This window comes from Thermobia domestica, chromosome 8 (genome assembly GCF_964235325.1).
Source record: "Thermobia domestica chromosome 8, izTheDome1.hap1.1, whole genome shotgun sequence".
Classification (NCBI taxonomy): Eukaryota; Metazoa; Arthropoda; class Insecta; order Zygentoma; family Lepismatidae; genus Thermobia; species Thermobia domestica.
In genome coordinates, this window is record NC_137461.1 from 131,602,069 (window position 1) to 131,618,447 (window position 16,379).

Sequence of the window (16,379 nt, forward strand, 5' to 3'; positions counted from 1 at the left end):
AAGCATGGTTACAGTTTTCAGCGGTATCCCTAGTTCGAGTTGCAACCTGTCGAGTCACATTTTTTGAAAGAGTTTTGCTAAAAGAAGCAGATTTAAAATATTTATGATACTATACACAGTATTTTGTAATGAGAGCAGCTTTAGGAAATTTTCTTGTTTTATATATATATATCCTGATGGGGGCCATTTAGGATAATGTATATAAGCTGGTCTGTTGTTCCAATATCACCACTAAGTCATCCTTTGCTGCTGGCCTTTTCTCCATCACATTAGTAATCACACTGAACCCCTGCTTTCACATATGGGCTCAGACAATAGTATACTCAAACAAAACATCATTAGCTTTATTGAAACAGAGTATTTGTCTCGGAAATCTGTTACTGCAACTTTAAAAGAGGCAAATTTTCAGGCGCGGTAAATTTTCTGCGATTACATCGCAGATCGCGGCATGTTCTGCTATGGGGTCAACGAATTCACAATTATCAAGCACACTACAATAAAAGACATTTAGCCTATCTGTGTATACATTAAATGACTCGAATTCCTTCTTTGCTTTTATTGCTGGAACACATAATTTGGAAAATTGATGTTTTATTTTTTCAGCTGTGGCAGCTACAACTATATTCTTGTTATGGAGTTTCTCAAGAACATTATATATCTTCCCTTCGCTTACACTTTGGTTAGTACAAATTTTATTTGGAATAAGACATAACAGATTTCGCACTATTTTGTGTTTTAATGGGCATTTTTTCAATAATTTTTGAAGTTGTTCCAGACAGAAAGTTCCTACATTCAAGCAAAAACTCCAGTTTACAACGCTCATTAACTTATTCTGTTCTAAAAAATTCTTTGCAGCAAAACCAACGTTGGAACAAACAACCAACTAATCCACATGATTTACATCCACTCGAGGTAATTTCAAAATAGAGTCTGCTTTCTGAAAAGTGTCTTTCTTAACAAATCTGTTCATGGCTCTTCGATTAATCCTTCACACTCGGATCCCAAAACTGGTGCTAGAAGTTGAGCTGATTGGAATCTTCTCAAAAAAGTTTCTAGATCTGCATGGGAAACAAAAAATGCTAACTTAGCTAGCGTTAAAGGATCATCGATTGCCTTTTGTACAGAAGCAATCTCAACGTGTTTAGGAAGATTCTCTTGTACTGTTGCAGGAAAAGATCTACTGCACACTTTGCAACAATGGCATTTTCAGTCCATCTAATATGACGAAATTTCTTAGGAAAAATTTGTTTTCCAGTACATAACGGAAATCTGCTCAACGTATGGACTGCCTTTGAAGAGTTTGTACAAATCTTTCAGAAGTCCATTTAAATTGCACTTTGTCTGTTGCTAGCCAGTATGAAATGCTCCATGAATTACATTTAAGTCCACCTTACAAATCAGATCCGCTAAAAATTTCTAATTCTCACTGGGACCGTCCATTGATATTGTATGATTTTTGATAATGGCAGCCCACACAAACCCTCCTTAAATTTCGTGGGTAAGTCCTGTTGAGTGTCCAAGAAATACTGAATTAACGTATCTGGTTGATACTTGTTTCAAGTTTCTATTCCAAAACCTGACCATCATCACCTTTTTGTGCATAATGTTATTTAAAAATTCACCAAAACAGAATACAAAATATCGTACCGTTTTTTAGCATGTCCAGCAATTTCCCTTTCATATAAAGTGCTAAACCAAATACAATAACATATGATACTTTGGTTTTTCCTAACGGTAACTGTTTAGCAATGCTACTGTGGGGAAATACAGCTTTGAACATAGAAGGTAATCCACTACACGAATTGAATGAGAATTGCCCACTTACTGACAAGAAAAATATATTACCAAATAAGGTTCATACAATTCGCAAGAATAACATCAGAGTGGCCAATTTCTCTAACTTATGCCTGGTACCTATACACCAAGTATCCACTAAAGTCATCACTGGAAACTGCTTTGAATCTAATGTAAAACAGGTAACATATATCAACTCAAGAAAGGTCCTCTCAAAAAAAAAAAAAAAAAAAAAAAAAAAAAAAAAAAAAAAAAATAATAATAATAATATTATCAGCATACAAAATTCCCTGACATTTCCAGGTTTTTCAGGTTTTCCAGGTCGTTGGCAAGCCTGGAACTACTAGAAGGTACGGTGGAAAGAAAACGAGGGGCGAAAAAGGTACTGAGGTATGACATATAACACAAAATTGCTGTAAGATAAAGTGGTCAGCTGAACGCCGTAATGAACAGAAATTTCTCATCTTGCGACAAGTGACCTGCCTGTAATGACTGAATATTCATGATGATGATAATGATGATGATGCATGTTTATCTTATTATGAATTAGATCATTATGCTTAAAACATGAACGTATACAAATCCTGTACTTACCTTCCTCTTCCATCCCATTCTCGTCGCGTATCTGGATATTCTCGACCTTCCCAGTCTCTTCCCTTCACTGATGCAGTGGCTGGCCTCGATTCTTCTCTATCATAGCATCTCCTCCTATCAGGCTCCCTTTCTCTCTCTCTTTCGCGTCCTTCCCATGTCTCACGAGCACGACCAGGCTCTGTGCTGCCTCGACCTTCTCGACGACTGAAAAGAGAAGATGGAAATAACGAATATTTTGTTACGAAACACTACGAAAAGTAGCTTAAAACCTTACAGACATTTATCAGTCCTACCCACTCATTTTTGTTTTATTTATTTGTTTCAAAATAATATTAGGAGATCAAGTTTAGTGTTTTAGGTTCTTATGCAACATCAAAGATATGAAGAACATCGGTTTCTATTAACGTGAACTCCAAACAATAACCGGGGTTTGAATCTAGTACAGTTGGTGGCTGCACAGACGATCATGCAAGATCAACCTTCGCTGTATAAGACGCTCCAAACAACATTATCTCCTCACCAGCAGACAGTGACGTAACTAGGGGGGGGGCAAAAGGGGCTTGTGTCCCGCTCGCCGGATTAACGGGGCGCAAAACTGGCAAATATTTATTTTCACTATAGGGCAAGGAAAGGAGTTTTAGCACAATAAAAATCATAAAAAATTACCTCAGAAACTTAACAGGACAACAACGGCTCACCAACTTCATCCATAGAGCAGAACTTACGTTAGCTTCAAAGCTATCTTTTGAGGACAATGAGGACCTTTGCAATCAAAGAGCCCGCAAAGTTAAATTTTAGTTTCAGTTTTTTGTGTTTTCATTTAACTTATGTCGATTAAAATATTTACAAAATGTCCGAGTATAATACTCGAGACAACAGCTTGACTGTTTGTCATAATAAAATATTCTATTCTAAAGCAACGGACTATTGATTCATTCTACACATATGCACATCCCGATATAATTCCAAAAACATTGTGATTTGCATTTACTATGATAAGACTATAAGAATATGTCAAGCATGCTACTCTCAGATTATTTGGCAATCATATACTAATTAGTTTGGTGTTTTATCTTGTATTAAAAATTAAATTACATACTGCAATTTTGAAATCAAGCTTTACGACTTGAAGAAAAAATGGAATAGGAGAATTACTGTGTGATGCCCATATCAGGTGTAGTCGGAAAGCCTTTTAGTTTGATTGATCAGGAGGGGGGAGGGGGATGCTCCAGGCGACAACTAGCCTATAGACTGAAATAGTGTGATATCACATCCTTCTCGTTGCCATGGTGATCGTCATTTTATTTTCTAAACAACAAGTAGCCTAAATACCTAAAGAACCTATGTGCAAAACGAAAACAGTGATTAAATATTTCGGAACTGCAAACATTAGAGTAGAACGAATGTTTCTTTTTAAATATTTCTAATGATTGAAACTGAAAAAAAGGTAGAAAAGGTAATTAGAAAAGAAATATGTTAAATAATGTTACGTGCATGACAAGCATTGACACTGAAATTAGCGAGTTCACATGTCTTGTGAAAATTTCCCTCTGATGTATATTTTGAGAATTTCTATATTTTCAGATTAAATTAAACCTTAAAGTGTACTTACCCTGTTCATGATCATATATTAACTTTAAATAATTCCGGAAATTTTTTGATTCAGTAATATGAATATGATATACTATTGCAAATTTGAAGAGGATTATTGTTTAACAGTTGTTATACTGAACCATTCATAATTGGATGAGTAATTATTGTACGTTTTCTACATGCTTTAAAAAAAAAATTGATAGAGAATATAAGAAAAGATATTACCTATATCCACTGATGATCTGGATGAATATTTGTAAAGGCTAGCCTTTTCTTTCTTTTGTAATGTATACTTAGAAATAATACTGTGCACTCCCATTATAAACAGTAGACATTAGAGGTGTAAATGTCCCAATAGAATTAACATTAACATTATTCTAAAAGACTTTTTTTTTCCTTTTTTAAAAATCATATATTTTTACAGCTTTCTCCATGCCGACAGTTTGTCAATCTACACGTTAGGGAGTTTATATTGCGTATAATTGCTTCTTAGGTGAATTACATGATAATTGTGCTTACATTAACTATTCGATTTCTACCTTATTACTTAGGGATGTGGAGCTTTTAGAAATAAGCTCTTTAGTTCCATTAGCATCACGTGTTTGTATAGAAAAAAACATGGCGATCACCATGGTAACGGGAAGGAAATGACGACATCACTATTTCAGTCTATTTGCGTCGCTGCCAACAGAGATGGATTACAGTATTATGCAATTAGTCCTGGCTAAAAAATATTTCAGAAATCAAACTGTAGCATTATAATTTCTCTGCGTAATTTTATAGTAAAGACAAACTACTACTTAGGAAATAACCTACATTAAAATGATCTTCACTCCTGCTCAGTTCGTCGCCTATGCCTACGTCTTAACAATTGATTTGAAGCTACAAACTATTTCATTAAGCAATTATTAACTGACACGATGAGATGCATACTTATATTAAGAGAAGGTAAAATTCTTAAACCTGAACATCCAAATGCATAAAATATGTGAACGGTTTCTGTGTACTCTGCATCCCTTCTTCATAGCATCTAAAGAAACTCTGCTGCTACATAAAGCAGTTAAAGACCGTTAACTGGCTGCTAATTCAAGGTCATCTATTAACTGTATTGACTGTGTGTTATTTATGACCTTACCTAGAAGTACATACTAAGGACTTCTCATTACTATAAATTCAAAAAAGAAGAAAATCTTACTATCGAACTACAAAGTCATCAATTTTAATCTGTACGATGAACAAGAAGAGAATTTCATACATATGTCTTTTATGTGGCAATAGGTTTTCTTTAGATGCGCTGAAGAAGAGGTGAGGAGTCCATTCGAAACTTCGCAGACTATGCATTTGGATGCTTTAAGGATTGATAATTTTACTCATTGTATTTCTCCAAACATTAAATCAATACGTTGAGAATTTTTAGTATTGGTAATCTTTGCTTTCATTAATATTTTGAAAAACGTGAAAAAGTGGTGGAGAAACTCATAAGCACTTTTAGATCTATTTTTATTTTATTTTATTTATTTTTTTAATTAATAATAAATACAATAAATGGATAACTTGACCTAATTTTCTGGAATATAAATAAAAGCCTCAGACAACGTGTAAAGAATCTAAGAAGTGTGTGTATATGAAGCAACCTAACTGATTCTTGTTGCATATCAAAATGAACTAACGTAAGAAATCTACATGCCGACAAGAATGGCCACTAGACAACTGTACCCAAATAACCTCAAGAATAAGAATAAGAAGTCCAAACACCTATTAACTCTTGATTCCGCATTAACACAGTTCTACACATTCCTTAGTACAGTAATATTTTAAACGTGTAACACTTCTAAAAACCTACAACTACATTTCATTCTTGTGTATATATATTCTAACATGTCAATATAACAGGAGTAACATTTCCGCAGTTAAATTATTAAATTCATCTTCGACTCCAGTAAAATATTTCCATTAGCTATCTTCTTTGTTCGCAACATCAATTATCCGAACAAGTGGTACACTTATATTCTCCTGCATTACTACTACTTTGTGTAAGGATTGAACTGTATCATTATAGCGAGGGCATGGTGGCTCAATTTAGAGCGCTCACTTCTGGTGTGAGAGTACCTGGTTCGATCCCAAGCCATATGAGTTTGTGGTGAACAACGTAAGTATTTGTGGGTTTTCTCGGAGTTCCCCACACATTCATTCCACCAATTATCTCAATCATCCACTTTCATTAATCATTCGTCTTCTTTAGCCTAAAAGGCATAATCGTGGGACGTTAGATGAAAAAAATTATGTTCATTTTTTCTAGCATTATAGCCCGAGGGGGTTTAAATTGTACAGATAGTGCACATATCAGGTGTATCGGAAGTTCGGGACCACAGCCCAAACTCTTTGTGAATGAAAATACGAGAAAAATGGAAAGAAAAAGAAGTGTTGGAAATAGGTGGTTTTCAATCTGAAATTGTGAATTTTTTCCAATCGCACCAACCATTTGGGCTCCACATTGATAAGGCACCCTTCGTTAAAAGAAAAAGCAACGTTGTTACTTCAGTAGGCTGTTCGAACGGAATATCATGGCACGCTAAATGACAAGGTAAATGTACATTTTGTTATGTGACGGAATCTAGAACACTTCGAATGCGTTTCCAATAATGCTGTATTGGTGTAGTGAGCGTCCAAAGGAACAACTGGCTGAACTGGCAACTTTGCTTTTTCATTTATTATCGGATGCCTTATCAGTGCGGAGCCCAAACGGCTGGTGCTATTGTAAAGTTACAACATTTTAGACTTCTCTTTCCAACAATTCTCCTTCGAATCTTAACTTGTAATGGAGTTGGCCAATGGCTCCGGAATTTTGATACGTCCTGTATATCTAATTTGGATGGTTTCATCCAAAGCAGTCTACTGTTCACTTTCTGCGAACACTCATTAAAGTCTTTTCAAAACTTGAAGCAAATTGACAGCTCAAAAAAACATGCAGATTTGTTTTGAAGAAGGGAATCTACGTCACATAGTTATTGCGGTCACTCAGCGAGGGTCGAATCAGAAACATAATTTTAGTAACAGTGCGTGGAGGGCAACCTTGGCAACAGACCTTAACATTCCAATGTTGCCACTGCTTTCTTTATACACGCGGTCTCTAAGTTCGATTCTCGGTGAGCCACTTGCCTCGCAAGGTTCTGATCCAACAGGCAGTAATTCCCACTTGAGTTTTACATAGCCTCGGCACTGAAACTTCAATCAAGCAGAACCAAGATCATTTATTTGTAAATATTTGTAGACAAATAACTAACAAATGCATATCCCCCAGGCTCAAAGTCCAGATGAACCCGGACATTCAGAAGTTCTTTATAATTTCTTTCCATCCTCATGATTTGTATGTATTTTTATTTTATTTTTTTAAAGTATTTTTTTAATTATGTACCTTTTATTACATATTGAGAAAATAATTGTAGAATTTGAAAATAAAAGAAAATACATCAGATTATGAAACTACCAGATACAAACATAAGAAATAGTTTTAGTATTTTAAGGTAACATTGATATCGCTAATTTACTTTAATTTGTAATGGAAAAAAGTTTGCATTTTACATTATGATATTATCAAACACAATTATGCGTCCCTTTACCCATTAATTGAAGGACTTTTGCCCCGCTGAACATTAAGTGCGGCCTTTTGCCCCGCTTTACTCTACTAGAGAAGAATTATCTCCTCCAGTTCCCTTCCAGGCGGCAACGTACCAAGAACTGACAAAACGTTGCCTCGTTGGACCGCAATGGATATACGTTGTATTAAGAAGGATGCTGAACGAACATCTCCAGAAACGATAGATATGCGTCTGCCTACCTCTCTGATCAAGGCTTCTAGAACGCCATGCCCCACTGCACTCGATGGCTATTGGAGCAAAAATAAATTTGTCGAGGAGATTGTTGTATTTCCTTTCCTTTTCTGCCTCTCTACGTCTAGCAACTTTTCCAGCATTCATAATAGTCAATGGGAGGCTTGAATGGGCAAATGTGTCCGAACATGTAAAATCCCAAACTAGTGATTTGCCTCTCATCCAAGGTATTAATGTCATGCCGTCAGGTCGTTTACTATCAAAACGACAACAGCCTGACGGTTCACGAATGGAAGGAATTCCTGCCGTTGTGAGGGCTCGCAAAATGATGTCATTAACAGATGAATGTCTGGTGTTCCTGCCAATGCTCTTCATGCATGAGAGGCCATGCAGGCCGCGTTGGGTAACTTGATCCCCGCAAGCTGGACAGCGATGTGGCTCACAAACATCTGAACCGTGTCTTAAGGCTACTGCGATTCGAAAGATTTCATTAGACATGTGAAGACCTAATTGGGGGGAAGGTAACGCATTTAACCATGCCCCAGCATGGGGGGATGACGCAGCAAAAAGTCTAGCTTTATCCTCTGGAACTGGTAACGGATTGTAAAAGAAGTTCATGAAAATGTGCTGCTATTGGTGTGTACCAAGATGCCTGAAAACCTCTTTTGCTGATTTCTGGAAGGTCCGTATCTGTTATATTTATCCATTTACTTGAGCCTTCTTGAACTATTTCATCTGGGTCCAGGTGGTAACCTTGTGGAAGGAGAGCCTCGATTAAACGAAGAGATCCGTAGTAGGACGCTAAAAGGGTAGGAATTGCCATATCAACGGTTCGTCGAATACCAAGACCTCCTAATCCAACAGGTAAGGATGCTTGCATCCAAGAGTCGTCACTCAAGGAGCAATTCAAAATTGACTCCAGACCCATTCTAAGGATAAGATCATATTTTTCCAGTAGTGGAGTCTCATTCCAAGATGGAAAGCATCTTAAGAAGTAGTTTAAACGAGGGATCGATATTTATTTTCTTCCTCATAAGCATTTTAAAAAGTGTTCTATTGTTTAAAGAAAACACGTATTTAAAAAACTGTACTTTCTTTACAATCACAAGCAAGATCTTATTTTTCTTTTCTGTCTCTTTCTGTCACATACACAAACACACACACACACATCCCCCCTTCCCAACATGCACAAACTAGGACGACAAACATATCCTTTCATCCATCCAAACAAAGTAATATTTAGAAATTTTCCTCTTTGTTACGACTCACAGGACAGTTCCAGCTGATGACTCACCGGGGACGGACGATGTGGCAACGTCCAAACGTTAATTTGTTTCTAGTTTTGAAAGCACTATAAACATTCTCAATTTCTCACAATATGTCTTGAGAAGTAGACCTAAGTACATCTTATAGATATGGTGAAGTTTATATGAGGAAACACTGATTAACATTTAATCTAAGGGTAGACGATAGTATGCAACTTACCCTCCTCTCCTTTCTTCAGGAAAATTCCTAGGCTCTGCCGACATCTCATTACGACGACCAAGCATAGCAGGTGGCTCCTCATGTGGTATATCTTCAAAGCGATTTCTCTCCGACTGATCTGAGAATCGTCCTCCTCCCCGTTCTTGACGACCTACAGACAATTAGAATAATCGAAAATATTCTTTTCAAAGTGCACGTTTTTAATAATAATAATTTTAAAATGATATACTAAAAAGCCAAATGAATCACCTGAAAATTTTCCCATTTTTCACCTGTTAAAGTCGAGAAATCCAGTAAATAGTCAAAATAAGATGTTTACATAAACATTTTTTTTAATTAAACCAGTGCATCAAATGTACCTTACAACAAACTGAGATTTTCAAACCAACAAAATGTTAGAAAAATCTATTTTAACATCTCTCTCTCTCACGTATATATATATACACACAACACACATAAATATGAAAAAACTTAACTAACTGATACAGTTTCCACTCACATATCCTTGCAACGCTTGGTCTATCCTTATTATACAAAAGGATATCCTTATTTTAATAAGCACTGGATGTTAATCATGAAATTTGCGTATGTCATGTGTGATTTGTTAATGTAGAACCTGCTGCAATGCTTGACTCAAATCTTCAGAAGCTCCAGTACATCAATAAATAAAGTGAACATTAAACTTAAATTGTTTAGATGAGTATACTTATTGATTTTTATCATTCATTCATTTAATTATTTATTTATTTTACAGAAAATTTCAGTACAGCTCCAGGTCATTTGATTCTGAAAAAATAAATTATATACGAGGAGGAGTCCGAAAATAAGTTTCCCCAGGCGACTGTGGACAGAGGGATGCAAGGGGTGCTGAAATTGCGCAAACTTTCACCCTTATTTGTTGACACAGATAAAGCCTTATGAGCAGGCAACAAAACTGGAAATTGAGCAAAAAATGTTGTGCAACGTTGCCACCATTACCATAAGCATTTCTGTATCATATCTATCTGTAAGATTATTGGAAGCAAATAGTTATTGGAAAACTGTAAGGAAAACAAATTTATACAAAATAAACAAAACATATCTAGAAGTTCCCTTTAAATATCGTGGACAGACGTTCGACCAATCATAGATAAGGATCTGTTTACATTTTTTCCAGATTTGGCCAATCAGAAACAAGCATTTGTTTACAAATTTCAGGTGTATCTACCATGTATCTTAGTAATTGTCCTTTCACCTTTCTACAAATGATCCTTATAATTGCATTTGCATCTTAGTTACTGTTCTTAGGTGATGTGAGAAAGATTTGTTATATATTATTATCGTATAAATTGTTACAAGAATGAGCGGCCAGTGTGCCGGTTGCGGATATAATACTACAATAACATAACAAGCCAATGAGGAATGAGAATCACAACGAGCTAATCAGGATCGCAATGTTAGAATGCTTTCTAAATATTAGAATGCAATACAAGTAAGGTAACTGCAGGTATATAAGCCAGTGCAGCTAAATACGCCAAGTGTTCAGGATATTATTATTTCAATAGAGGTAAGAATCCCGTTATTAGAACTGTGCTAACTCAGAACATTGTCGATTGTTTACATAATGTACGCCTTATTTCGTGTGCGTCTAAGAACACTGTTTTGTAAGTGTAATTTCAGTTTGTGATTTCATTGCTACTAAATCAATACCATGCATAGTGCAGCGAAATACGCCAGGGCTTGTGCAGGACTGACTGGAGAAGGCAAAGATGCTTTCACTTATTCCACATGTGCCGTATAATATCGGTATAGTTTTTTAAAGTCATAGTACAGTGTCATTGTACTATGGAACTTTATTTCAACTTTGGAGATTGTCATTTTTACATTTTAACTTTTTTAATTTCATCTTGTATTTTGGTTGTTCTACTTTTTGCTTCAGCCATGGTGTGTAGTAATATTTGAGTTCGTATAATACAGATGATGTACGCAAATTGCAAGATTTATTATAAGTTTCTAGTAGTATTCTAGACTTGGCGTAATTACCTGCAAGTGTTGGCAAATACGAAATTTTGTAACACTTTTTTCTATTACCTTGGGTGCAAAATAGAAGTGAGTCGCATCATTGCCACATTTTTTTCTACACGCAGAAAAGGCTTCTTTGCAACGCACATGTCTTATTCTTTGTGTTTCATGAAAATTAAGACCATAAAAAATACAACACCCTTAACATGGCGTATTTACCTGCACCTACCTTATATCTCACAAAGGAATGGCGTTCATACATTTTATTTCAGTGCAAAATTTCACACAATTTCCTGAATTATGTTGTTGGAAACGTCGCGGTAGAAACTTGCGCAATTTCAGCACTTTCTGCTCCTCGTTAATAAGCAATAATTACAGAGATTCTGAACGATCTAATCTTTAGAAAAAATTGCGCAATGTTGTTGCACCGGATGTAAGACCAAAAAACAGACATGTGACAATCACCATCAGACGTAAGTACCACTTTCATTGAGACATTTGTTATACCGGTCTATAAGCTTCAAAAACCCTTCCAGGAAAAATTCAGGGAAACTAATTTTCGGACTCCCCCCCTCATACAAATAACGCTTATATGTAGAAAATATGTAACTAAATATGTAAATATGTAACATACATACTACAACACTATATCACATATTTACATTATTTGCTTCGGCTGACTTTTTAAACAATTATCTGTATTGTCAATATTAATGTTCCATAATGTAGAACTGAAATTAACACTAAGTCTTTAATGTTACAATAAGGAGCACATAACAAGCGATAATTTACTGCTTTATAGGAGAACAAATTATGTGGAGTGTTTGATGGATAGAATTACGAATATAGTAGAAGTTCCGAGATAATTTTACCATTTACTATCTTGAAAAATAAAATCACTCAAACAACACTATCTTTCTAAGGAATCAACATTCAATATCAATATTACCTCATGCTTTGATGAACGTAATACAGTTCTGAATAGGGCTATTGTAAGAAAAAAAATTAAGGAGCTATCAACCGAATATATGGCATTAATGAGTTAACTCTGATAGGTTAGTACAACAAGAGCATCCAATGCAGTTTAATGGGACAGGAGCATCCATCTCAAAAGTTATGTTGAGTACTTTTAGATATGGTTTTATTATATTATACAGTATGTCCTTCATTTTCTCGCAGAGAACTGAGAAACGTACTTCTGTCTCGAGGATACAGTAATGACGCCTGCTTTTCTATATGTTAAGGAACACGCCTTCAGAAAAGAATTTGTTGAGTGACATGGATACTCTTTTGTAGGGACAGGTGGGACAGTGAGCCTGCCATGTTGTGACATAGTACTAATATGATCAGGACCAGAGGCACGGTAACTAGAGTAAGTTGTTTACTTCAGCAGACGAAGTGTTAATTGAAGTCAATGAACGCAGAGTGAGCGAGAGAGAGAGAGAAAAAGACTGAAGGGTGGAAAAAATATAGAAGTACTTACTAAACATTTATTTTTAAAGAAAAATGTTTAAAACTATTTATAAAAATATGTCAAAGGAGATTCATAATCGCTAACGACAGTTTTAATTTAATGGAATTTTTTTACCGGAATACTACGTAATTGTCTCCACGAACTAAAATCTATTTGGACTAGTGTTTAATTGATCTAATATGAAGTTACTGTGATTCTTATATTTCAACTGCATAAAACATTTAGTATGACGTTTGAATTCATTAGGATATGTTTCCACAATAACTAAGTAGTGTGTGGAACAAAAGTTTCAGTAATGACAGTAATGATATCTGTAAACAAGGAAGCATCATTATTTAAATCACCATTATTCGATAGGTACTGAGGGATAACATCTAGGATATCCTTTAGGCTATTTCACGGAGGTTTTCGCCATAGTCAGAAGTACTGCTTATGCAAAGTATGATTACTAATCTGCATAATACTAAACACAGGGATACCCATATCTGAAGAATGATTAACTGACGGGAAAAGATTCATAAGAGAAATAAGAATCAAATGAAATAATCTAGAATATTATCGCTTCGAATAAGAAATAAGTTACGCTGACAAAGGCCTAAGCCATGAATAAATGTCAAGAAATTAACGTCATTTGGACAATTACCTATGCCAGTGATCGGACTTGACCAATCAATAGATCAACTGATTTACCTGAGACTCAAAACGACTTTAATTTATTTTTTTTATTTATTTATTTATTTTTTTTCATTAATCTGAAAAATTTCTAGATACTCAAGCTTTGATAACGAAATCCACGGCTTCAGTTGGGTGGGAAGCCTACATAATACTACTAGCACGGACAGTAAAAACCTCTACACCTGTTAACACAAACTATGGCTACTTCACTTTTCCACTTTATTTTGCTTACAAAGTTGCCTAATAATAATTAATTCTATTTGTTTTCTGTCTTCCTATACTACCAGTTCACACGTCAGTTACACATGAATTACTGTAATTAATTTGCTAACTTCTGACAATAGACACCTTATTCCAATTGAAACAAATTACCAATGCGGTAATTTTATTCCAAATACGTAAGTAGGGAAAATCCTCCCACGAGTTCGCATCCTGCTTACAGATTAATCACGTTTACTTAAACAGAAAATTTGCTCGATTATTATGACATTATAACTTTTTTCTTTTTTCGGTTTCAATAGAAGCATTGAAAAAAGTTCACTTACCTCTTCTGTCAAATTGCCCTTCATATTCTTTTTCTTCTGGTATTCTCCTGTTATCAGGCTCCCGATTTCTTCCCCCAAAATCTCTGTCTCGCTCCCTTTCTCTCTCCACATTTCTTTGTCCATGAGGTTGAGCTCCTTCAGCTCGGGTGTCACGATTGCGATGAGGGAACTCCTTGGGATTGTGAGTGAGAATAGTAAGCAGCGACGGAATTTCTCTCTCATATTCTCTGGCCTTGGCAATATCACGGTCCCGATCTCGATCACGGTCACGATCGCGATCTCTTTCTCGATCCTTCTCTCTTTCTCTTTCACGATCTCGTTCTTTTTCTCTGCTCCTGTCCTTTTCTTTCTCTCTTTCCTTTTCTCTCTCTCGTTCCTTGTCTCTGTCTCGATCCCTATTATTTCTATTGTCTCTCTCCCTATCTCGATCTCTTTCTCGTTCTCTTTCACGATCTCGATCACGATCCACATCATGATCACGGCCTGAAAAAGGAACAATAGTGTGTCAGACTTTAATTTTTGGCGACAGAAAACAATGATAAAACACACATTATTGTACTTTAAGCTTAACTTCATTAAAGCCATATTAGTCTTCGCCAGTGCTTTCTTCTAGCTGTATAAAATACCGGCACCTTTCTTCTCATGTTTTTTAAAAAAAAATCTCTACATTTTTTCTTTACTTTTGTCACATAAGTCTGAAAAAAGCTGTCAGAAAGCCTTTGCTTGAAGGACAAATACTGATCTACCTTATATACTAAGACTGTTCGGTTCCAAGTACTGGCCAGAAAATCCTGGATCGGCATTTGGTGAAGTCACAATTAGAAACTTACCATACAAATTCTGCCTAAACGGAAGAAAGTCAGTTCGTGAATATCTTCAAGAATATAAAGAACCGAACATGTTACATCTTATAAACTAGTAATTTTCAACCTTTTGTTACTCGTGAACCAGCAAAGATAGAAACAAAAGTGTAGGGAACCGGAAAAATACAATCACCACAATCTGTTTCGATGTTTCAGTAGTTACTATTGAAATGATGAACTTAAACATTACAAATTTTAGTCTAAAGTGAAATTGTAGTCACACAACTATTTAATTTATTTTCCTTTGGTGGATTAAATTTGGAAACTACAAGATAGAGAGAATCATTACATCCAGTCCATTCTTGTATTTGTCTTAATTGCATAATCTGAATAGAAAGTTGTTTCAGAAACAGTAGCTGAAAATGTCACTAATAATTTCACAACTTTTCTGCTCAGATTCGGATTTTCTTCGCTCGCAGATAACCAAAACTGAATCTATTTAAGTTTTAATGCTTTACGTGCTCCCAAAGGAGGCTTCAGTAAGTATCAAAAATGGTTCCTTCCCTACACTGCAACGTAGTAATAGCTACTGGCTCATTTACGGGAAATTATTTATGTTAGGGTAGTGTAAATGAAATGCATAAATTTTCCAAAGCGGATCAGCAAAATAACTTCGCAGACCAGCGGATATTCAGCTCCCAACTGCAATATCTTCTGGCAAATGAGAAAGATTTTCTCAGATGAAGCTTACAGTTACTTTATCAAGGTCATCTCTGCATGTGCAGCTCATCTTTGTATTGTTGCTAATCAAGAAATTAGGACCGCCTCTCACATAGTATAACCCTTGCAAATATGTTTTACTCACAGCTGCTCAGTGGTCATCAATTTGCGGTTGGATATCAGAAGCAAGAAGCGATCTAGAGACGTCACGGGCATATCGGAGGATACGTTAAATTATGGAAGTACTAATAACAAATTCACCGTGAGTACTGGCACCTTTTTCTTCAGAAACAAAAGCACTGGTCATAGCTTCCTGGTATTATACTGCCCACGAAGGACTATGAGAAATATGGAGCACCTCCAATGTGTAATGCGTGGATAGTAGTATGTTATTTATAAGAAAGATTTATGATTCGGCAAGAGAGATAAATACTTCAAAACTTGCACTATATCATTAGTATGTTAACAATTATCAATCAGTGTGCAGTTTAGTCGTCAAAGTATAACTATTTCAAAATATCACTACATAAGCAAATGTCCAAAAACTAGATTTGCATAAGCACTATCACTTAAAATAAACTTTAGCATCATACGAAATACAGTGTTTTAGCCGCAAAAGATAAAATTTTAATGTATTATTCCAACAACACCAATTATACAATATTTCAACTTCACTTTACTGTCCCAACAGTCACAATTTAAAATGAAAACTCCATACTGTCCCTGAAGCTGATTTCACATAATATACTCCATTAACCACTAATCTGGCTGACTATCCAAATGTAAACAAGGATACAGTTCACTGTATTACGATGTTACAGCTGTCTGACTGAAACCTAAGTCATTCCACATACCCTGTGCTTTG

The 16,379-nt window shown here is 35.5% G+C and overlaps 1 protein-coding gene across 5 annotated transcripts in view; it reads right to left on the reverse strand.

Moving 5' to 3' along the window:
* The window catches only part of LOC145693208 (uncharacterized), a 174,564-nt gene that overhangs the window by 50,484 nt on the left and 107,701 nt on the right, over positions 1 to 16,379 (reverse strand). For all 5 annotated transcript variants that reach the window (XM_081768996.1, XM_081768995.1, XM_081768994.1 and 2 more), the window contains 3 exons: positions 13,992 to 14,474; positions 9,297 to 9,447; positions 2,389 to 2,592 (listed from right to left, as the gene is read on the reverse strand). In XM_081768996.1, coding sequence (XP_081625122.1) covers positions 2,389 to 2,592; positions 9,297 to 9,447; positions 13,992 to 14,474 — 838 coding nt within the window. The remainder of the gene's footprint in view (positions 1 to 2,388; positions 2,593 to 9,296; positions 9,448 to 13,991; positions 14,475 to 16,379) is intronic.